Below are 23,728 nucleotides of genomic sequence, written 5' to 3'. Positions count from 1 at the left end.
TTGAGGGCAGGACTTCGGGAGCCAGAGCCTGACGGCGCCGCCGCAGCGGGTCACTCCCAGAGGGCCGGCACCCAGACTTGGCATCCTTAGCGCTTGGGTGCGCTATCAACTAGCGAAGGTAACTTTCTGTTTGTTTTTTTTTTTTTTTTTTTTTGAAAGGAAAGACGGCAGGAGCCAAGAGTTTTGGAGCCAACTCCTGGAGAGGGAGCGGCTGAACTGATTCGGAAGTTGGATCTCTTTGTACACAGGAATGCGGAGGAAAAAAAAAAACAAAACCCACCCCATTGCTTCATTTCCCCTCCAAGCCCGAGCACTTTCTATTGTGCAATGAGAAGGCTTTTTTCACGTTGAGAAAAATGAATCCCGAATTTGCGCTGCAAAGGGATGAGCGCGCTTCTGGGCGCTACCCTGCTCTCAGCTGGGCGCAGGGACCGCGCGGTGGCCACAGGGGCCAGGGCGCTCCAGGGCGCGTCCTCCGCGCGCGGCTCCCGGGTAGCGCCCGCGGGAGTGTTGGACTCCGGGAACCCCGAGGGCAGAGAGCTCCCCACTACGCCTGGGCCTCCCAGGTATGGCAGTTCCGCGAGCCCGCTGGACCCAGGGCTCCCCAGTGCGGTGCAGGACGCCTTTGGGGACCAGGAGGGCTGGCGGCGCATTTGGCGTCCGGGAGGCCAGGACCCGGACCAGCGAGGAGCGCGGGGCGCCGGGAGGCGGGCCGGTGCACATGGGTGCCTGCGGGCGGGCCGTTGGCGGGGGAGGGCGGGGGGGCGGGGTGTGGTCTCCCCGCCTCCCAGGCGGGATTTGCATGTATCTGGCGGCCCCAGACTTCCTGCTCCTTCTACGCTGCAGGTACGCGCGGGCCGAGCCGGGCGGGCGGGCGGCGGACGCGCCCAGACGTGGGCACCTCCTCACCCGGACCCCGGGCCGCGCCGCGCCGCCTGCTGGCTCCCGTGGCCACCAGCCCGCCCCGGCCGCCCCAAGCGTCGGGCTCCGAGGTGGGGGCGCGCCCCTCCCCGCCCCCCGGACGCCTTAGTCCTCAGCACTGAGCTTGGCCACGCGCCCCTGGGCGCCCCCCACGCCCCGAGCTCCGGAGGGCCGCAGCCATGAGTGAAATGTCCAGCTTTCTCCACATCGGGGACATCGTCTCCCTCTACGCCGAGGGCTCCGTCAATGGCTTCATCAGCACTTTGGGGTGAGTAAGCCTAGCTCGAGAGGGGCGCGGGCAAAGAGGGGGCGCCTTGGGCCTTGGTGCCAGCTGCGTGCGTCCTGCCGCCGCCCTCCGACAGAGGGCCTGGAAGTCCCCCCAGCCTCAAGGAGCGGGGAATGCCTCGCCTCCTTCTTTTAGAGAAAGGAAGTGAAGTGTTTGCTCAGGTAGGACTCGGGCGCCTTACTGGAGTTGGCAGGAGGCGCCCCCATCGGCGCAGCCTCTACCCTCCTGCGCAAGCCTTTGGAGGGGGCGGAGGGGCCGAGACTTCCTTTGCAGGTGGTCCACGGGGCAGGTGGGTGGCTGGAGGCTGAGTTGGAGAAGGGCAGCCGGGCCTGGACGTGCCCAGCTCTGAATTCAGGGCGGAGCTGTGGGCGGTGGGCAGGCTCTGCTTGGAGGCCGGAATCCTCCGTGGTGCCTTTGAGGGGTCGCACCTCCTCCTCACAGCTCTCTCCCTGTTCTTTCCAGCTTCAGTAGGAGTGTCTTAGCCCTCCCCTTCTAGGCTTCCAGGTCCTGGCCAGCTGCCCCTTCTCCCCGCCTCTCCCGTTCAATTTCCTGCGCCCGTCATCTGGCGCCCTTGGGTCCCTGGTTCTAGCTTCTCTCCAGCACTTCACAAACATTAATTAATTCTGGCCACCACCTCCCAGGGTCTGGGCTGGATAAACAGGGAATCAATTCATGTCCCTGGAGAGGGCCAGGCCTGTAGCAGGGATGGAGCAGGAGAGAAATTAGGCAGAGAGGATGGGTTTATCTTCAGAGGAGCAGCTGGGTGATTGGGAGTATAGCATGGTTTCTCCAGCCAAGGCCCAGAGCAGGGCCTGCTACCTTTTTCCTGTTTTCAGTCTGGGAGCCTAGGTTAAATTGTCTCATTCTCCCAACGACACATAGCTTCCCTCTAGGGGACACCTCCCTCCTCTGCTGACCCACTCAGTGGGACCAGCCAGCCTGGTGGTGCCTCCAGGGGACTTGGAGGACAACCTGGCACACTCAGCTCAGGACTGGCTCTGGACAGGGCGTAGCTCACCCCAAGCCTAGGAGGTGCGGGGTCACCGGTCTCCCCCAGCATTGCTGGGAGTTTAGCTTTGGTCTTCCTGGAAAGGGAATGGATTGTGGGATTGGAGGGCTGACTCTGTCAGCAGGGAGTTCTCACCCAGCATTCCAGCGTGCCCTGGTCCCCTTCTCGAAGAACCATCCAAGTCCCTCCTGGTGACCTCTCCTTCACACGTGGAATCCCTGGCTACTTGTCCCCCCTTCCACCATATCTGACTTGTTCCCAGCTCCCTAAAGGATGGGGGTGGAGCAACATCTGGGCCAGCATCTGTGCAGGCCTCCTCCAGAGAGCAGTGACTAGTCTCTGGCTGCCCTGAGGCCAGGGCCTGCACATAGTAGGCACTGAGTAAACACCTCTGATAAAGCTGAGGGAAGGAGCAGAGGGTGTGGGGGTTGGGAGGGACGTAGGGAACTATTGGGGAAGTCTCCTCCTAGTGAAGAGGACCAAGGACTTTTGGGAAATGACCACCTCTGTTGCTTAGTGCCTGGCCCGAGGCTGAACACACTGTGGTTTTTAAGCACCTGTAAGGTTTTTTTTTAGAGAGGGTCTCACTTTGTCATCCAGGCTAGAGTGCAGTGATGCGATCTCAGCTTACTGCAGTCTCGACCTCCAGGGTTCAACAATCCTGCCTAAGCGCCCCCAGAACTAGCTGGGACTACAGGCACACCTGGCTAATTTTTGTATTCTTTTGTAGAGACAGGGTTTCACCATGTTGCCCAGGCTGGTTTCCAACTCCTGAGCTCAAGCGATCCGCCCGCCTCAGCCTTCCAAAGTGCTGGGATTACAGGCGTGAAACACCGCGCCCTGCCTAGCACCTGTGAGATTTAACAACATCAGGGAAAACATCTTACTGTTGCTTCCCCTGCTCTCGTGCAGGCCTCACTCCCTCCCAAGGATTCCCTCTGTTGCCTCTGTAACTTCCTTCCACCTCGGCCCTTCCTGCTCCAGGAACTGCTTCCTCCACCCACCTTGATCTTGGGGCAGGTCCTGGTGACCTCTAGAGCACTCTTCTATGACTGGGTACTCCCTCCCTCTGCAAACACCTCCAACATCTCCTGATTTTCCACCAGCAGGCGTCCACCCTCCTAGCATGGCTTTCTAGCATCGGCCTGTGCAGGTCTGCATCATAATTTTCTTTTTCTTTTCTTTTCTTTTTTTTTTTTTTTGAGATGGAGTCTCGCTCTATCACCAGGTTGGAATGCAGTGGCCTGATCTCAGCTCACTGTAACCTCCGCCTCCTGGGTTCAAGCGATTCTCCTGCTTCATCCTCCCGAGTAGCTGGGACTACAGTCATGTACCACCAGGCCCAGGTAACTTTTGTATTTTTAGTAGAGACGGGGTTTCACGATGTTGGCCTAGATCTCTTGATCTTGCGATCTGCCCGCCTCGGCCTCCCAAAGTGCTGGGATTGCAGGCGTGAGCCACTGCGCCCGGCCTACTGTGTCATAATTTTCTGGGGCTTTTTCCCCACACACCTGGAGCTCCAGGTGCACTGCATTACTGCAACCTGTCAACCTGTCCCGCGCTCTGAGTCTCTTTTCCTTTGCTCTTGTGTCGTTCCTGCCCTTTAGCCAGTCTCCACCTGGGTAAATCTGTCCCACCCTCTAAGGCCTAATGCAAAGTGGCCTCTTTTGAGAGATCCAGCTTCCCCTACCTGCAGGGCAGAATTAACCCTTTGTCCTCTGTGCTTTTGAACTGCTTTGGACAAACCACTCTCTAGTGTCCCTCATATTGGAGGCTTCCCTGTATGCCCATCTAATGCCGGACACCTTGCCAGGATTAACACCATTCATACATTTAGCAGGTCCACAGGCACTGTACTGGGTGCTGGGGACTTGGTGGTGATCAAAGGAGCTGTGCTTCCTGCTTCCTTGGAACTTAAGAGTCAAAGAAGGAATGATTTGTAAGTGCTGTAAATAATCAGTCCAGCAACTTCAGCGTCACCAGGAAGCTTGTCAGAAATGCAGAATATCAGGTCCCCGTGCCCAGTCCTACTGAATGAAAATCTGCATTTTATTAAGATCCCCAGGGGACTGGTGCCTCCTTTCTCAACTCTGGTCCCCTCTGCCTTTCCCAAGGCTGTTGGTGCCCATGTCTGTGAACCCTGAGGCTGATTTGACTGAATTCCTGGGCTAACCCAGTGCCCAGTGTGTTGGTCCCAGGAGGTACCCAGTAAGCGCTGGATAAAATGCATTTGTTGAAGGCAAGGGTGGCCTTGGTGGGCAGATGGGCCAGGTCACCTGGGAGATGGGAAGGGGGCATTGGTTGGGGAGGGAGGCAGGGGCAGCCTTCAGCACCAGAACTGTTGAGTGCAAAGTGGAGGAGGCCAATTAGAGCCTCCTGGAGAATTAGAGGTCCTGGTGAGGATTGTACATTAACTATGGGTCGGAAGGACGGGAGGAGTTCAGGGAGTGAATTCAGGAGCAGTGAGACTGCTGGCCAGCAAGGGAAAGCAGGCCCACGCCTGTTCTTGGCAGGAGAGTGAGGCCAATGCCACTGCCTTATCCCTCACCCCAGGGGGAGCAGCAGAGGCCAAGGCTGGAGTAGCTGATTAGGGCCAACAAAAAGTGGAGGATTTAATGGGCTTCAGGTCAGTGGCTAGGAAGAACTGACCTTGGGTACATAGGATGGACCCGTCAGGATCTCATGTCATCTCTTGAAAATCTTTTTTTTTGAGACGGAGTTTTGCTGTTGTTACCCAGGCTGGAGTACAATGGCACGATCTCGGCTCACTGCAACCTCCACCTCCTGGGTTCAAGCAATTCTCCTGCCTCAGCCTCCCAAGTAGCTGGGACTACAGGCGCGCACCACCATGCCCAGCTAATTTTCGTATTTTTAGTAGAGATGTGGTTTCACCTTGTTGACCAGGATGGTCTCGATCTCTTGACCTCGTGATCCACCCGCCTCGGCCTCCCAAAGTGCTGGGATTATAGGCGTGAGCCACCGTGCCCGGCCGAAAATCTTTTTTTTTTTAGACGAAGTTTCACTCTTGTTGCCCAGGCTGGAGTGCAATGGCATGATCTCAGCTCACCTCAACCTCTGCTTCTCAGGTTCAAGTGATTCTCCTGCCTCAGCCTCCTGCGTAGTTGAGATTACAGGCATGTGCCACCATGCTTGACTGATTTTGTATTTTTAGTAGAGATGGGGCTTCTCCATGTTGGTCAGGCTGGTCTCGAACTCCTTACCTCAGGTGATCTGCCCACCTTGGCCTCCCAAAGTGCTAGGATTACAGGTGTGAGTCACTGCACCTGGTGAAGATCTTTTTTGAGTACCCAGAGGGGTGGCCCCAGACCCACAGAGAGTAGACTGGGGGAGTGCAGGTGAACTGGGTCTTGGAGCTGAGCTTTCAACATTTGTCAAAGTGCCTCTTCCCACCCATGGCTGGGCTTTGGTGCCCCATTTGGAGCTCTCAGGGCCTCTGGACCTGGATCACCCGGGGCTGGGTGACCATAGTGTGTAGGATCAGAAGGGACCCTGCCTCTTACACATGGGGTTCCCTATCCACCTGCCAGCCTGACCCGCTTCCCTGGAGGTCAGGACCCAAGAAGTATGGGGGTGAATATAGAGAAAGCCCAGGTTTCCAGGCTCATGATCCCTGCATTGGAAACCTCAGGGGCATGGCTCTCAGGAACAGTGTCAGTCTCGTGTTCCATCAACAACTTGCTGGGTGGTTTTCGTTTTGTTTTGTTTGAGATAGGGCCTTTGTACCCCGGGCTGGAATGCAGTAGTGCGATCTGGGCTCACTGCAGCCTTCACCTCTCGGGCTCAAGCAATCCTTTCACCTCAGTTCCCCCCAGTAGCTGGGACTACAGGCATGTATTACCACGCCTGGCTAGTTTTTGTATTTTTTTGTAGAGACAGGGTCTCCCCTTGCTGCCCAAGCTAATGTCAGACTCTTGGGCTCAAGTGATCCTCCCTCCTCGGCCTCCCGAAGTGCTGGGATTACAGGCATGAGTCACCGTGTATGGCTGTTACTGGGTGTTGCTGGGTGTTTGTGCTCTGGCTGTACCTGAGAATCTCCCAGGGATTAAAAAAAAAATCCAGCTCCCAAGTCTCATGCCAGACCAATTGAATCACCATCTTTAAGGCTGGGGTCTGATTGTTGGATTTTTTTTTTCTTTTTTTTTTTGAGATGGAGTCTCTGTCACCCAGGCTGGAATGCAGTGGTGCGATCTTAGCTCACTGCCACCTCCGCCTCCCAGGTTCAAGCGATTCTCCTGCCTCGGCCTTCCAAGTAGCTGGGATTATACATGTGTGCCACTACGTAGGGCTAATTTTTTTGTATTTTTAGTAAAGACAGGTTTTCACCATGTTGGTCAGGCTGGTCTTGATCTACTGACCTTGTGATCTGCCCACCTCAGCCTCCCAAAGTGTTGGGGTTACAGGCGTGAGGCACCGTGCCCAGCCTGGGTGTTGGATTTTTAAAAAGCTCTCCAGGTGATTTTAATGAGTACCTGGGGCCTGGATCCCTATCTGGGGGCCCTCCCAGGCTGACAGTCTATGAGGAAAGCCTGCCTGCTGGGTCTACCTGCTCCTCAGCCCAGAAGGCCCATCTCTTTTTCCTCATCAGACTTTATAATATCATTCAACAAACATTTATTAAGCATCTACCATGTGCTAGGCAAGGCACTGTTTTAGGCACTGGGGAATCAGTGGTAATCAAGGCACATGTCCAGCTTGTTCCATTCTGTGCAGTGGGACCCTTTGAACCTTAAGTCTCTGAGACACATGTAATTCCAGGAATGTGAGACTGCCCCTCCTATGCGGACTGCATTCCCTGGGTGGATTTCAGACCTGCCTTGGCTTTCATTTAGCTATGATTTCACTGGAAGGAGATGTTAGACTTCTGTACCCCAAGGCAGAGTCTTGGTCTCAGCCTAATCCATGCAACTCGTGTTTTGAAAATATATATATATTTTTTCAGATTTAAAAAAAATCCATTCCATGGAGAAAATGTGAAAAGCTAAAAAAAAAAAAATCTGTAACTTACATTAACATTCTCTAAGTGACTTACATTAACTGTGACTTACATTAACATTCTCTATGACCTTCCCTCCCGAGTAGGTGGGACTCCAGGTGCCCATCACCACGCCTGGCTAATTTTTGTATTTTTAGTAGAGATGGGGTTTTACCATGTTGGCCTGGCTGGTCTTGAGCTCCTGACCTTGTGATCCACCCACCTCGGCCTCCCAAAGTGCTGGAATTACAGCCACTGCACCTGGCACTAAACAACTTTTTTCTCTTTTTTTCTGAGACAGACTCTTGCTCTGTTGCCCAGGCTGGAGTACAGTGGCACAATCTCAGCTCACTGCAACCTCCACCTTGTGGGCTCAAGCAATTCTCCTGCCTCAGCCTCCTGAGTAGCTGGGACTACAGGCTCATGCCACCAAGCCCGGCTAATTTTTTCTGGGTGAGACAGCGTTTCACTTTGTTAACCAGGATGGTCTCCATCTCCTGATCTTGTTATCCGCCCACCTCGGCCTCCCAAAGTGCTGGGATTACAGGAGTGAGCCACTGTGCCTGGCCACCTTAATTTATTTAAGCAACTCTAGTATTCAGCATTCAGGCTCTTTGTAAATTTTTGCTGTTATGAACCATTTGCCCTGAACATCCTAGTCCATACATGCCTGAACACTTGTCTAGTATAGGTATCCTCTCAGGTAATAAGTTTCCAGAAATGGAGACCAAAGACAAGGTACACCTTTACCTCTTAGGCTCTCTAATGTTTTGTGTTTCTGTGGTGGTGGAGGGGTGTAGGAACAGAACTTGTGCCACAGAGGGTCAAACCTGATTCATGTCATGTGTAAATGTTACACTAGCGTGTGGGGAGTAAGATCAGCCTCTGCCCTTGAGGATAGGTTGCGGAGGTACCAGGCACTTCCCTGGCAGTGCAAGGATGTGCTGGAGAAGGGATGAAGTGGAGAAAGGGTGGTGTGGGGTTGGCTCAGCCTAGAATCAGGGCCACACGTCCACCTTGGGACTCCAGGGTCTCCGGCTGCATCCAGCTCCTCGGCCTGAATCCTGCCGGCCTGAAAGAATCCTGCTGGAGCCACTTGCTCACACTCTGTCCTGCCCTACATTCCTGATCCCACATCCTCTCCCTGGCTTGGTCCATTGGGGTGGTGGCTTGGGTTGGGGATGGGGACACATGCTGAGTTTTAGGGTGGGGCCACACCAGCTTTCTGCTTTCTGCTTGCGGGGAGGTTTCTGGGTTTCGATGACCTCTGCACACATGCCTGGAGTCCCTGCATGTCCACCCCCAGCCCTGCTCTCTAAACTTCACCCCATGTGCAGCCGGGGCACCCCTCTCTGGGAGTGGGGGCTGTGTGAGTGGAGGGGAAGAAATCTGGGGTGGGGGAAGGAGGAAAGCAGAACCCAGATCTCCACTAAGTTCATCACAGGCCTCCGAATGTGAGCTCTGAACCCCTGGGTACGTCAGGCTGGTCACACGAAAGGTGCCAGTGGCACCCAGCATTCGTACCTGCAGTCACAATTCCCTGCAGTCAGGACCCTGGCTTAGAGAGCTTGGGGTCACGAAGCAGAGGCCTGAGGAGAGGAGGTTGCAGGGCCTTTCAGACCAGGGACTAGGAGAGAAATGTGGGTGCAGAAATGAGGCTGGGCGTTCACAACACAGTGAGTCCAGGGTGTGGGCTGGGGATGGAACTGGGTGGAGCCCCATTACTGAGGGATTTCCACTTGGGGAAACAGGCAGGAGAGACTCATTGCAGAGGCTTCAGTGAGGGAGTAAAATGATCAGAGTGTTATGTTTTTTTGGCCAGCAGATGGACAGAGCCAGAAGGGGCAATGAACACAAATCTCAGTCCAGGAGCAGCTGCAGGTGCTTGAGGCAGACACCTGTGCATATTTGGTTAGCAAATCACTCTCTCCATCATTCAGCCAGCCAGCCAGCCATTACCCCTTCCTGCACGGTGCAGGAGAGCCCTCTTCTCCAGTAGAAGTCTAGAAATAGATGATGGGGGTGATATAGGTAATGGGAGGGAGAATTAAGTCTGTGACTCAAAGATGATGATGATGATGATGATGATGATGATGATGATGGCAATGGATAGACTTTACCGATCACTTACATTGGGTGGCTCTGGCCTTTATGAATGCTATCACAGCCTGAGGCGTAAATATACTTCAGAAAAAGTAGAGAGAACCTTTTAGAACACCGATTTGCCTACCACCTAGACTTAATAATTGTTTACAGTGGTCATATTTGCTATGTGTATTTTTTGCTGAGGTATTTTATGAATAATTACATACATTGCACCTTTTTCACCTCTAAGTATTTTATTATGCATCCCTATGTAACTACGGTGCTGTGATCACACCAATTAATAGTTTTCTAATGGCATTCAGGACCCAATCAATAGTCAGATGTGCCCATTGTCCTCAGTGGTATGATCAGAGTTCACTGTAACCTCGAACTCCTGGACTCAAGCGATCCTCCTGCCTTGGCCTTTCAAAGTGCTGGGTTGTGCCTGGCCTTAGTCTGTGTTAGACTGACCATTGGTTTCTTTCTTTTCTTTTCTTTTTTGAGACGGAGTTTTGCTCTTGTTGCCCAGGCTGGAGTGCAATGGTGTGATCTCCGCTCATCACAACTTCCGCCTCTTGGGCTCAAGCAGTTCTCCTGCCTCAGCCTCCTGAGTAGCTGGGACTACAGGCATGCACCACCACGCCTGGCTAATTATTTGTATTTTTAGTAGAGACGGGGTTTCACCGTGTTAGCCAAGATGGTCTCGATCTCCTGACCTCATGATCCGCCCGCCTCGGCCTCCCAAAGTGCTGGGATTACAGGCATGAGCCACCGCGACCTGCCAGAGTTTTTTTGTTATTTTTTTTTTGAGATGGAGTTTCCCTCTTGTTGCCCAGGCTGTAGTGCAATGGCGCAATCTCAGCTCAGTGCAATCTCTGCCTCCTGGGTTAAAGTGAAAGCCTACTGAGTAGCTGGGATTACAGGTACCTCAGCCTTCCGAGTAGCTGGGATTACAGATGCCAGCCACCACGCCCGACTAATTTTTGTATTTTTAGTAGAGATGAGGTTTCACTATGTTGGGCCAGGCTGGTCTTGAACTCCTGACCTCAGGTGATCCACCCACCTCAGCCTCCCAACCCCTGCCTGGCCTGACCATTGTTTCTTTAAATTAGGATCCTATCTAGGTGCTCAAATTACATTTGATTCTAATGCCTCTTCAGTTTCCTTTAATCTAAAACAGCGCCCCGCCCCCATCTCCTTTCCCACCATGAGCACTGAATTCTGGCAAGGCAGGGTTGTGCTGTAGGCTGCCTCACTTGCTGGATTGCTGCCTTTGTTGCTTTGTTTACTAGAGAGCTCTGTGGAGGTCTGGAGCCAGGGCGAGCAGGCCTGAGGGTCTGCTCTGCCGAGGGTCCTACAGCCTCAGTTACTCTGTCAGGTGAGAAAGACTGAGAGTCCAGTTCTGGGTTATGGAGAGTGGGAGACAAGCCTGGGGCTGGCAGGGCTCGAGGCAAGGGCAGGCTGGCAGCCCGTGGTTACATCTTTTCTTCCTCTCTTCCCAGCTTTCCCTCTGGTCTCCTGCTCCCTGTCTTCTCCTTGTCCTTACAGATATGTTCTCCCATGCACCCAGCACTGCTATAGAGACCCCAGGACTTGTCAGAGAGCCCACCTGCCCCTTACAGCCAGAAACCCAGGCCTGTGGCAGAGGCAGGCTGGCACACTGGCCCCAACCTTCATTTCTACTGAGTTGTTCTTGCTATCTCCGTTCTTCCTGGAGAGACTATTGGGGTACTCTGCGTGTGCTGCTTATTGTCCTTTCTAGACTTTAAACTTTCTGAAGGCTTTAGCTGTACTTGTTTTAAAATTCCATATATTCCATATACTGCCTGGCCCCTTGGTTGGCACAGGATGGATTCTTTGTAAAGATATGTAGAGGCAAAGAAAGTAGTTGCTTTTGCAGGGATGCAGGAGTTAATTTCTTTTCTCTGATGAGCCAGGAACCCCAACCAGTGAATCTGGATTCCTCTCTTAACATTCCTGCCTCACCTCTGGCTAGTAGGTGTGAGTTTGGATATCTGGAGGCCTCCCACCCACCACCAACCCAGTGTTCAGACAGTGCCTGCTGTTGGAGTGGCCTCCTTGGGGCTGGCCTGGATCTGTGGAGTGGTGGCCAGTGTCTAGGGCTGGGAGTCAGAAGACCTGGGATCTGGAATTTGCTGTTCCATTAACTTGTGTGACCTGGGCTGGTCAGTTTTCTCTCCATGCCCCAGGGACAGTTTTCTCATCCGCAGCTGGATGGAGTGGGGGTTGTTCAGGGTCCCTTGGGGATCTCCCGAGTCTATGACTCCCCCTCCAATGGTGCTCTGATGGTGGCCAAGCTGGTAGGTGCAGGTTTTGAGTCAGGCTCCTTGATAGTCACCTGCCCCACTTCTATCTAGCTCCCTTCCTCCTCCTTATCTAATCTTTCCAGACAGCACTGCCCCACCCTGCTGCCTTTCCCATGGCGTCCACCTGGATCTCCAAAGTCCACGCTGGGTGGAATGGGGCCACCCAGGTCCTGAGATGCAGCTGTCTTCCTTTCCTACCTCAAATCAAGGTCTTGGAGTGTAGACCCCGTGAGCATTTCAGGGACTGTGTCCTCCTCATACCTTAGAACAAGCTGTCAACTAGCTCCTCTCCAGAAGGCCCAAGACGGCTCTGCCTGCCCACAGGCCTCCAGCCAGGACCCTTTCCTTGTGACCCCATCCTCCTGTCCCTTCTGCTGTTCAGACTGGTCTTGTGCCTCCCAGTGGATGAAAGGCGCACTGCAGGGACTGTCCTCTGGGCTCCTGAGCCCACAGGTGCCGGCCATGAGCTGGGCTGGTTCTGAATGGAGGGGAGAAGGGGATACACAGGTGTAGACAAGGCCCCTGGTAGACTGGGTTGTGTTTGTGCCATTCTCTGAGCCACTGTGTGGCTCCGGGGTTCCGTCCACTCTGTGGGCCTCACACTGGACTATGGTAAGAACGCAATGAGATACTGGATGTAAAAACGATGGATAAACTATAGAGTTCGAGCGATAGAAGGACAGTTTTTCTGTGATCTTGGCTGGGGTACCACTGGCCTCTAGATGAGGGGCGATGCCAGTGGTAGGCGTGGGCAGGGAGCCACGCGGGAGCCTCAGCTCGGCCTTGCGATGGCAGGAGTGGATTGGGGCTTCATCCTAGTAGAGGCTGGACGGTGAGATCGGCGGGCTGGAAGAGGGTGGGAACAGGCCCTTTCCGAGGCCCGTGGGCGGAGGGACCTTGTGGGGAGGCGTTCGGAAGTGGGGTGAGGCGACGCGGCCACTTTCCCCTGGAGAGCGCGGCTCTGGTTTCAGCGCTAGGTGCGTACTCAGTAGGGCACCTGCGGCCCAGCTGGTTTGATAAACACAGGTGCCCGCCATGAGGAAGAGTCGGGGTGGGGCGCTACGGCCAGGGCATCGGTGCCAGCGGGTGGGGAGGGGTCCCCCGGGGCCGCCCTCCGCGGGCAGCTTAGCCGGGGAGAGCAGGAAAGCGCGGGCGCAGCAGCACATCACCCGCCCCGCCCCCAGGCGCTCCTGGCGGAGGCGCGGCGTCCTGGCAGCTGCCGGCAGTCGGAGGCAGGCCGGGGCGAGGCCGCGTTGGCCCTCCCTTGGCGGCGGCGGCGCGGCGGGGGAGATGACTGCACGTGGGACGGCGAGTTTCGCTCCGCCGCGGGGGCGGGGGCGGGGCCGGACGCCGGGAGCTCGATGGCCGGGCCAGGCTGGGGGGCGGGGCCAGAGCGCGTGGGCGGGGCGGGGCGGGGCGGGGCGGGGCCAGGGCGGCCAGACCCCCGCGCTCCAGAGCCGCGCGGATCCAGAACCGCTGCCTCCACGCAGCGACGGGGAGGTCTCGGTCTCGCCGGGTGGAGCTCCATCAAAATTACCTGACTTGTGTCCCGGCCCTCGAGACTCCCTCTGGTCCCAGGTCTCCTCCCGACAGCCCATCTAATAAGAGCTTTTCTGCTGATCTGTTAATGACGTCACCCGACGCTCCCTCCCGTCCCGCCCCCCTCCCGCCGGAGATCACTTTGCGATCCCTTAGGTCTAATGAGTATGCACGGAGACATGGGGGAGGGCCGCTTGGGGACACGGTGGGACCCTGGGAACATCTGCCCAGGGCCACCTTCTTTGCCTACACACATCAGATGGGGGCTGCGCTAAACACTAGCTGGAGAATAAAACAAGGAAGGCAAGGTGGCAAGGTGCCACCCCTTGGAGGTTCTTGGGGGGGCACAGAATGGAACCTAACATTCCCAGATGATGCCTGTTTTGCTGGTCCTCGCGGACCGAGGAGGAAATGCCAAAGGTCCCATCTCCTGCCTCCCAAGTCCTCACTCCTGACCGACACTCCCTGCTTTCCAGAGCCCCCTCCAGGGCTTGTTTCTCTCCTCCAGTCCCTTACACAGACCATTCTAGCCTGCTCAGCTGCACATCTGGGATGTCTTCCCTTCCCAATCTTGTTTGAATTCCCCTCGGGAGGCCATGCTCCCTCTCTTTTCTAAGCCGCTTCTGGATTTTTTTTTTTTTTTTTTGAGATGGAGTTCCGCTCTTTGTTGCCTACGCTGGAGTGCAATGGTGTGATCTTGGCTCACCGCAACCTCCACCTCCCAGGTCAAGCGATTCTCCTGCCTCAGCCTCCCGAGTAGCTGGGATTACAGGCATGTGCTACCACGCCCGGCTAATTTTGTCTTTTTAGTAGAGATGGGTTTTCTCCATGTTGGTCAGGCTGGTCTCCAACTCCTGACCTCAGGTGATCCGCCTGCCTCGGTCTCCCGAAGTGCTGGGATTACAGGGGTGAGCCTAAGTGGCTTCTGTTTGCACCCCCTGCTTTGCAGACTGCCGGGCACTGGGATGGGGAGGGGCTGAGTTGGAGAGGCGGGGCTTCAAAAGCTGTGCCAGCATGGGCAGGGACAGATGGACATCCACATAATGACCTGTCCAGAGGGGTGAGGAAAAACACTCTGGACCCCGAATTTGCATGTCTTTCCTTCATTTGTGACCCAGACAAAGAGTTCGGAGGAGAGGCATGGAGGGGTCAGGAATGAGTATGGGCTTTTTTCGTCAGACAGGCAGTCTCTGAGGAAGGGGACTCTGCAGCCTCTTCCTCTTCCCCCCGACCTTGTGTGCTGGTCAAGATGGGGGCTGTGGGGACTGCCTCCAGCCTCTCTCCAGCTGCACAACTTTCATGCTGCCCTGTGGTTCCATCACCCCTGGTCAGTGCTTTCTTCCTCCCACCTTCAAAATTCATTCTTCAGGGCTTTGCTAAGAGACAACCAGCTAGTCTGATTCACTAATATCTTACAGGTAATTCTATGAATTATTCAAGGTTCTGAGCAGCTCCTGCTTCTCCCACACCTTCTCTGATTGGCCAAGTGCTGACCTCTCCCTTCCCTGAATTCGGAGCAAACCCGCGGCTGGTACCACCATTTGGCTCTGATACATATTCTTTATGTTTTTTATCTTCTGAGTATGTGATTTGTCTTCCCAATGAGATTTTAAACTCCCTGAGGCAGGGACCTCGTCTTTTGCTTCTTGTGTACTTTACTGCACAGCTAGTAAAACCAATTAATTAACTCAGTATGTATTTTATGTGTGCCTTCTCTACACCAGGCAGTGGTCTGGGTGCTGGGGATACAGCAGGGAGCAAAATAGACATGTCTGTGCCTTCGTGGAATTTACATCCCATGGGGTAAGGGTAAGGAATCGTAAGTAAAATAAGTAAAATAGCCAGCCAGGTGGTGACAAAGGCCATGGAGAACAATTACACAGGGAGGGGCATACCGAGTGTGGCAGGAGGCAGTTTGCAATTTTTAATAAAAATGGGAAGAGGGTCTTCATAGGAACAGGGCTGTTTGAGCCCAGATCTGAAGGAGGTGAGGATCTGGAGGTAGAGGGTTCTGGGCAGAGGAAAGAGCTGTGTCCAGTTCCCTGAGGGGCTTTAAGGAGCCTTGAGGGGGCTCCAGGGCTGGAGCAGAGGGGTGAGGGGAAGGGGATAGGGAGGAGATGCTATCAAAGGGATGAGGGGGATGGACCATGCGGATCTTTCAGGCCATGTGGGTTCTTTGGTTTTTTTCTGAGATGGGTGGTTCTGGAGGGTTCTGAGTGGATTCTGGCCTGATTTGACTTATCTTTTAAAGGGATCCTCCCCCTGCTGGGTGTGGTGGCTCACGCCTCTAATCCCAGCACTGTGGGAGGCCGAGGCAGGCAGATCAACCCGCGGTCAGGTGTTTGAGACCAGCCTGGCCAACATGGTGAAACCCTGTCTCTACTAATAACTACAAAAAAGAAAAGAAAAGAAAAGAAAAAATTAGCTGGGCATGGTGGTGGGTGCCTGTAATCCCAGCTACTTGGGAAGCTGAGGCAGGAGAATTGCTTGAACCTGGGAGTCAGAGGTTGCAGTAAGCCAAGATCACACCGCTGCACTCCAGCCTGGGTGATAGAGTGAGATTCCATCTCAAAAAAATAAAAAATTAAAGGGATCCACCTGCTGCTGTGTGGGAAATAGGCTGTAGGGAGTGAAGGGGAAACCCAGGAGACTAATGAGGAGGTAGTTACTGAAATCCAGGTGAGAGCTGGTGGGAGCCTGGACAATGTGGTGGTGAAAGTGACAAGAAGAGGTCCAATTCTTCACCTGATTGTGCATTTTGAAGATGCAGCCCACAGGATTTCCTGACAGGTTAGGTGAGGTGTGAGTGGAAGAGAGGAGCCAAGGATAGGTCCAAGGTTTTTTGGACCAAGCAGTTGGAAGGATGGAGTTGCTGTCGACTGAGATGGGGAGGACCTCCAGAGGAGCATATTCTGGTGGGAGGCCAGGAGCTCAGCTTGCACAGGCTGAGTTTGAGATGCCTGTGGACACCCAAGTAGAGATGTCAAATAGGCACTTAGATCTCTGAGGCTAGAGTTTGGGGGAGGTAAAGGTAGGAGTTCTCAGTTGGTGGTGCTTTTAAGTTCTTGAGCGGGGTCAAGATGCCCAAGGACTCGAGTGCAGATGCAGAAGGGAAGAGGGCCAAGGACTGAGCAGATGCTGGAGGCTGGGAGAAGAAGGAGACAGAGGACCTTCTGCCCTCCCTGTCACTCTGCGGTCCTGCACAGCGCCTGCTCTGACGCTGGGCTACCTGGCTTCAAAGCCTGACTCTGCAGATTGTTTATCCTCTCCATACTCTGCTTTCTCTGCCTGCAAAATGGAAATAACAAAGTAGAATTAGAAACTTAAGTAACAATATATGAAAACATGAGGCAGTTCTCCAGTATTGAGGACACCATCTGGATGTCCTCCAGTTCAATTCAATTCTGACACTGTCTACTTGAAGTTAGTGTCAGATCCCACAGGTGGAAAGCTCAGTCCACCAAGACTAACATCACTTCAGACACCAATCGCAAGTCTGGGCCTCTGGTGCTTCTGACCAACCAGCCATAAATCAGGGGTTCCCATAAATCAGGGGTTTTCCATCTCCATCTTCCCTTCTCCTCTTCACATTTGATAATTTGCTAGAATGGCTCACAGAACTCAGAAAAACAGCCAGGTGGAAGAGATTAACAGAACAAGGTATGGAGCAGGAGGTGTAGAGCGTCCAGGCCCTCTCCAGGGGTGCCCCCCCTCCTAGTACCCCCATGTATTCACTGTGTTCACCAGACAAGCTCTCTCTGAACCTGGTCCTTTTTATTTATTTATTTATTTATTTTTATTTTTTTAGCTTTTAAGATAATTTTTACTCCCTTGAAAAAAATTGACATTAATATTCAATATATATGTACATGTTAAAACTTCACCCAGGCTACTCTGGGTACACTGTCCATGGGTTAGCCCTGCTCTGCAAGGAGCAGTAAAAAACAAAAACAAAACCTCCCAACTTAGTGAAAACAAGGCATTCAATAACAGATGAGCAGCAAAGGAAACTGCTTATTACCGACTAATCATTTTATGAAGAAATACCTACATAAAAACAAACACTAAAGAGAACAGATTTAACTAAAGGGACAAGCATAGTTATAAACAAATACCAGATTACCAGATTTTAAACAATAATCTGTAAAAATTTTTTACTACCTAAGGATTTTCACTCAAAGAAGAAAAATGCATAGTAACACCAAGCTTGCAGGATGGTGAGTTAACAGACACATTTTCTCTGAATGGAAACTTAACCAGCTTCAGTAATATTTCTGGATGAAGCATCAAGTTACTGTTGCACATTTTTAAGATTGGTCCAGCAGTGTTTCCCCTAATTTTATTTCCTCCTCTACATTTAAAGTATTAGTATGATTACATGAATTGTCTAGAATGTCTTCTTTTAATCCATTTGACTCCTCCTTTTGATCCTCATCCCTATTAAGCTCTTCAACTGTCTGTGCCCTGGGTGTGTTCATTAACATATAATTTCCTAGGGACTGACTATTACTCAGCAGCTTTGCCTGCCTTCTTTCCAAGGCCAGTTGTTTATTTCTCTCAATTCTTTTTTTTTTTTTTTTTGAGACGGAGTTTCGCTCTTGTTACCCAGGCTGGAGTGCAATGGCGCGATCTCGGCTCACCACAATCTCCGCCTCCTGGGTTCAGGCAGTTCTCCTGCCTCAGCCTCCTGAGTAGCTGGGATTACAGGCACGCGCCACCATGCCCAGCTAATTTTTTGTATTTTTAGTAGAGACAGGGTTTCACCATGTTGACCAGGATGGTCTCGATCTCTTGACCTCGTCATCCACCTGCCTTGGCCTCCCAAAGTGCTGGGATTACAGGTGTGAGCCACCACGCCCGGCCCTATTTCTCTCAATTCTTTGTTGTTGCTCTTTTGTTAGGCTTTTACTTGATTCAGAAGCAAACATCTCACTTTCAGATGAGTTTGTCAAAAAGGGATCTAATTCACTAGCAGTTACATCATGTTCATTATTTTCCATAATTTCACCATTATTGCTAACAAAATCTTCATGTAAAAGAGGAAGATCAAGTCAAATTCATTTTAAACAGGTCTCATGACCTTTACCTTTGAATTTTGCCTTATCGAATACATGCCTTAAGGCTAGAAGTCCTCTCTCTGAAATTAATCTTCATCAGGCTCAGCTCCTTCACCATCTTGTCTCTCTGGAGAGGCTGGAGGTGGGAAAGGAGGAAAAATTTCATTTTCTACGTGCTCATAATCTGGTACATCAATCAATCCATTATCCTCTGATTCTAGCATCTTTTCCTCTGGCTTCCCTCCCTTTCTGGAGAGTCCTGGATTTTCTTTGTAGGTTTATCTTCTAACCTGGCTATTAAGTATCCAAGACTCCATCCTAGGGCTTCTGCCAGCCAACTCTCACCACACCCAGAAAGCAGGCGCCACAGCGCGGACCCTGGCGTGCAGACTAAGCCTATTTATTTATTTATTAATTAAATGGAGTCTTGCTCTGTTGCTCAGGCTGGAGTACAATGGCATGATCTCAGCTCACTGCATCCTCTACCTCCTGGATTTAAGCGATTCTCCTGCCTCACCCTCCTGAGTAGCTGGATTTACAGGTGTGCGCCACTACACCTGGCTAATTTTTGTAATTTTTTTTAGTAGAGATGGGGGTTTCACCATGTTGGCCAGGTTGGTCTTGAACTCCTGACCTCAGGTGATTAGTCCGCCTCAGCCTCTCAAGGTGTTAGGATTATAGGTGAGAGCCACGGCACCTGGCCCCTTTTGGGTTTTTATGGAGGCTGCCTTACATAGGCATGATTGATTAAACCATTGGCCATTGGTGGCCAACCTAACCTTCAGCGGCTCTCTCCTCCCAGGAGGAGGTTGTGAGGGGGGTGGGGCCGAAAATGGGAACCCTCTAATTAGATGGTTATTCCCCTGGCAGCCCCATCCTCAGGGGCTTTCCAAAAGTCATTAACATAAAACCAGGTGTGGTTGAAAGAGGCTTGGTATGAACAGAATTCATGCCATTTCATCTTTATTGCTTCCTATCTATTTCAGGAACTGGATACAAAAATCTGAACATTGTAACTCTTCTTGCCCTTATCACTTAGGAAGTTACACTTAGGAACTCTGGTCAGGAGCCTGCATCAAGACCAAATATATGTTTCTATTATGTCATTTTGCATTGTGCAGAATGTTAGTCGTTCCAAATGAAACACACTGGGGCTTGGATCTCAAGGAACTCAGAGTGTAGATACAGCAAGTATAGAAGTGGGGAGAGACACTGCTGCAGGAAAGGCCAGGACCAGGTGCCGGAACACGGAGGAGGGAGGCCCATAGTGGCTGGCCAAGGAAGGCTTTGCAGAGTAGGAGAGCTGAGGGTAGAAGAATGGAGTTTTGCTAGGCCTGTGGCTTCATGGAGCCAGGGTGGAGCGGGTGTGAAACACTGCAGGCTGCCAGGACTGCCTCTGGAGAGATGAGTGCTTCAGGGACCTTGGGATCAACAGGAGGTTTGTTTAGTAGAGTTGGGGCAAAGAAATAGTGAGGCCAGCTATGGAGGAGGTGGAGGTCAGATCACAAAAGACCTTGTTAACCAACCTAGGGAGGGGAGGCACAGAAGAAGCATGGGCTTTGAAATCAGCTCTGTGAGTTTAGGCAAGTTATTTAATATTCAGATTCAGTTTTTTCCTCAGCAAAATGGCACTAAAAACAAGCCTCTTGATAGGAAGTTGGTGAGAATTCAGAGGCAACAGGCATGAGGGTGTTGAGACAGAGTTGGCCTTTGACACTGTGGGTGATCAGCATCACTTTATCCTGAAGGCTGGAGAAGCATTGACAAATTTTAAATGAGGGAAGTGTGGCTGGATGGGTAGATGGGTGGATGGGTGGTGGATGGACGGGTGCATGGGTGGGTGGATTAATAGATGGATGATGGGTGGTTGGGTAGATGAATGGGTGAAGGGATGAGTGGATGGGTGGATAGATGGATGGGTAAATGAATGTCCTCAAGAGATGCAAGATTGCTGGGCACGATGGCTCACGCCTGTAATCCCAGCACTTTGGGAGGCCAAGGTGGGTGGATCACCCGAGGTCAAGAGTTTGAGACCAGCCTGACCAACATGGAGAAACCCTGTCTCAACTAAAAATGCAAAATCAGCTGGGCATGGTGGCGCATGCCTGTAATCCCAGCTACTCGGGAGGCTGAGGCAGGAGAATCGCCTGACCTGGGAGGTGGAGGTTGCGGTGAGCTGAGATCATACCATTGCACTCCAGCCTGGGGAACAAGAGCAAAACTCCATCTCAAAAAAAAAAAAAAAAAAAAAAGAGAGAGAGGGAGAGATGCAAGATGAACCGCAGCATGGCTATAAGGGGAAATTGTCCTAAGGTGAAGCAAAGAGGAGAATATAAAATGAGGCCTAACTGAGACTGGGAAGGTGTGAGACTCATTGTCCTTCCTTGGAGACCTAAAGACTCATGCCGCTAGTTTGGTGTCTCCTATGCGTCTCTCATCTGTCTGTCTCTGGTCTCTCTCTGCTGCTGTTTCTCGTCCTTTTTATCTTTCTGACTCTCTTTGTGTCTCTCCCTCCCACTCCTCTGTGCCGTTGTTTTTCTGCTCCTCTCCTGCCTGCTTCACCCACTGCCCTTCCCATCAGGGTAGCAGGGTCTCAGGACTGGGACAAGAGATGCACCTGCAGCATGTGACAGCCCCGACTGGTGGCAGAGTCCCCCCAGGACAGCTGCAGTTCCACTGAAGGGGTCGGGGTGGGCTGGGTGTGTTTCTGTGTTCTTCCTGGGGTTCTCCCCTTGCCACCCAAGAGACACCTTGCCTTTCAACAGTGGTGCCAGGAAAGAATAACTTGATGGTGGGGGCTTGTTAGTGATGGAGGAATTATCTTAGGGGCTTACTGGTGCCCTGGAATCCCCTGCTCCAGGGGAGGGATGCTGTGGGAGATGGGTCTCTTCTCTCCTGCTGACCAAACTGCCTTGTCCCCCAGACTGGTGGATGACCGCTGTGTGGTGGAGCCCGCGGCCGGGGACCTGGACAACCCCCCTAAGAAGTTCCGAGGTAAGATCTGCACTCCCTCTGCCCCCGCCCCTCCCAGGCTGCAGGGCCCTCGACCTGCGACTGAATTTATTCAACTGCATTCAGCTGCAGCAGCTGGATTAGATGTGGCTGCCCTACAGACCTCACTCTGCTGTCGGCAGAATCCCCCTTGGCTTGCACTGCTGCCATCTTGGCACAGACACACCATTCCCTTCATTTTCTGGGGCCACACCCCACTTTTCAGGGACACACCCACTGCTGGCCAGGGGACCATTCTCCCCTCAAAATCCCCATAGCCGCAGGGCTTTCTGTGTCTGCGTTACTGGATGTTTTCTGAGGGAACGGGTGGAAAAGAGAATTGTCTGAGGCTTTAGGAGGCCCTGGTGACAGCCCTTCCTTGTGCCTCAGTTCCTCGTCTGCATGGTAAGCGATTTGGACCCCGGTTTCCAGAACTCTTTTGACCCTGGTTCTGTCCTCAGCCCCATCCTGTGCGTGAGTCCTGCTCTGCAGGAAGCTCTAACAAAGCCCCTTGCTGGGAAGTTGGTGAGAGTTCACCTTGGCCAAGTGACTTCGTTCGTGGGGCCTTGTCCTCCTTGGTCAGTGGGCTCCTCCACTGCCCATCAGGCTGAGGGCCTTTGTGGGGATTAAACAATATCCTGGCTGTGATTGTGCTAAGCCAGGGTGAGGTACTGTTGCTGTGCTTACCCGTGAGGTCTGAGACCGACCAACAGTCAGACAGACAGGTCCTGGGCCTGGTGGGCAGGGTAGGGACAGGCAGCAACACGCTGGGCCTGCTGCCACAAAGTCTGCCCGTGTGGCTGCTCCTCTGGGGAGAGCTTAGCTGGGATTGTCCTTGATGGGGGTGCTGGGAGGGGAGTGGGATTTGAGACAATCCAATGGCATCATTGGCAGGCTGGCTGCTGGGGGCCTTGCCCGTCCCTTGGAACCCACAGAGGGGCTTCCATGTGCAATTCTGTTCCTGCTTCCATCACGGGGCTCTGAGCCAGGGCTTTGGCTGGTGGAGGTCTTAGGTGGGAACTGCCCTGGCCTTGGACCGTAAGGCCTCTCTGCCCTACACCGTTGGCCCCTGCGCCTCTCCAACTCATCCTCTCCCCCTACACCGTTGGACCCTGGGCCTCTCCACCTCATCCTCTCCCCTGCGCCTCTCCACCTCATCTTCTCCCCCTACACCGTTGCCCTGGTGCCTCTCCACCTCATCCCCTCCCGTTACACCGTTAGCCCCTGCGCCTCTCCACCTCATCCCCTCCCCCTACACTGTTGCCCTGGTGCCTCGCCACCTCATCCTCTCCTCCTACACCGTTAGCCTCTGCACCTCTCCACCTCATCCTCTCCCTCTACACCGTTGGCCCCGGTGCCTCTCTACCTCATCCTATTCCCTTCACTGTTGCCCCGGTGCCTCTCCACCTCATCCTCTCCCCCTACACCGTTGGCCCCTGAGCCTCTCCACCTCATCCTCTCCCCCTACACCGTTAGCCCCTGCGCCTCTCCACCTCACCCTCTCCCCCTACACCGTTGGCCCCGGGGCCTCTCCACCTCATCCTCTCCCCCTACACCGTTGGCCCCTGAGCCTCTCCACCTCATCCTCTCCCCCTACACCGTTAGCCCCTGCGCCTCTACACCTCATCCTCTCCTCCTAAACTGTTGCCCCGGTGCCTCTCCACCTCATCCTCTCCCCCTACACTGTTGCCCTGGTGCCTCTCCACCTCATCCTCTCCCCCTACACCGTTAGCCCCTGCGCCTCTACACCTCATCCTCTCCTCCTAAACTGTTGCCCCGGTGCCTCTCCACCTCATCCTCTCCCCTACACCGTTGACCCCGGCGCCTCTCCACCTCATCCTCTCCCCCTACACCATTGGCCCCTGCGCCTCTACATCTCATCCTCTCCCCTACGCCTCTCCACCTCATCCTCTCCCCTGCGCCTCTCCCCCTCATCCTCTCACGCTACACCGTTAGCCCCGGTGCCTCTCCACCTCATCCTCTCCCCTGCGCCTCTCCACCTCATCCTCTCCCCCTACGCTGTTGCCCTGGTGCCTCTCCACCTCATCCTCTCCCCTGCGCCTCTCCACCTCATCCTCTCCCCCTACACCGTTGGCACCGGTGCCTCTCTACCTCATCCTCTCCCCCTACACTGTTGCCCCGGTGCCTCTCCACCTCATCCTCTCCCCCTACACCGTTGGCCCCTGCGCCTCTCCACCTCATCCTCTCCCCCTACACCGTTGGCCCCGGCGCCTCTCCACCTCATTCTCTCCCCTACACCGTTGGCCCCTGCGCCTCTCCACCTCATCCTCTCCCCTGCGCCTCTCCACCTCATCCTCTCCCCCTACACCGTTGCGCCGGCGCCTCTCCACCTCATCCTCTCCCCTGCGCCTCTCCACCTCATCCTCTCCCCCTACACCGTTGGCCCCTGCGCCTCTCCACCTCATTCTCTCCCCTACACCGTTGGCCCCTGCGCCTCTACACCTCATCCTCTCCCCTGCGCCTCTCCACCTCATCCTCTCCCCCTACACCGTTGCGCCG

The 23,728-nt window shown here is 53.6% G+C and overlaps 1 protein-coding gene and 1 pseudogene across 1 annotated transcript in view; one reads left to right on the top strand and one right to left on the bottom strand.

Annotated features, from left to right (window-relative positions):
- Positions 1–1,045: 1,045 nt before the first annotated feature.
- ITPR3 (inositol 1,4,5-trisphosphate receptor type 3) overlaps positions 1,046–23,728 on the top strand; it is a 79,282-nt gene continuing 56,599 nt past the window's right edge. Inside the window, exons 1-2 of the mRNA XM_012461656.3 lie at positions 1,046–1,189; positions 21,141–21,211. Coding sequence (XP_012317079.2) covers positions 1,101–1,189; positions 21,141–21,211 — 160 coding nt within the window. The 5' untranslated portion in view covers positions 1,046–1,100. The remainder of the gene's footprint in view (positions 1,190–21,140; positions 21,212–23,728) is intronic.
- LOC110567157 (TIMELESS-interacting protein-like) lies at positions 17,413–18,441 on the bottom strand (annotated as a pseudogene).

The sequence above is a fragment of the Aotus nancymaae genome, unplaced genomic scaffold (genome assembly GCF_030222135.1).
Source record: "Aotus nancymaae isolate 86718 unplaced genomic scaffold, 86718_ANA_hifiasm-v0.15.2.pri h1tg000040l, whole genome shotgun sequence".
NCBI lineage: Eukaryota > Metazoa > Chordata > Mammalia > Primates > Aotidae > Aotus > Aotus nancymaae.
This window is presented reverse-complemented; position numbering and strand designations above follow the sequence as displayed.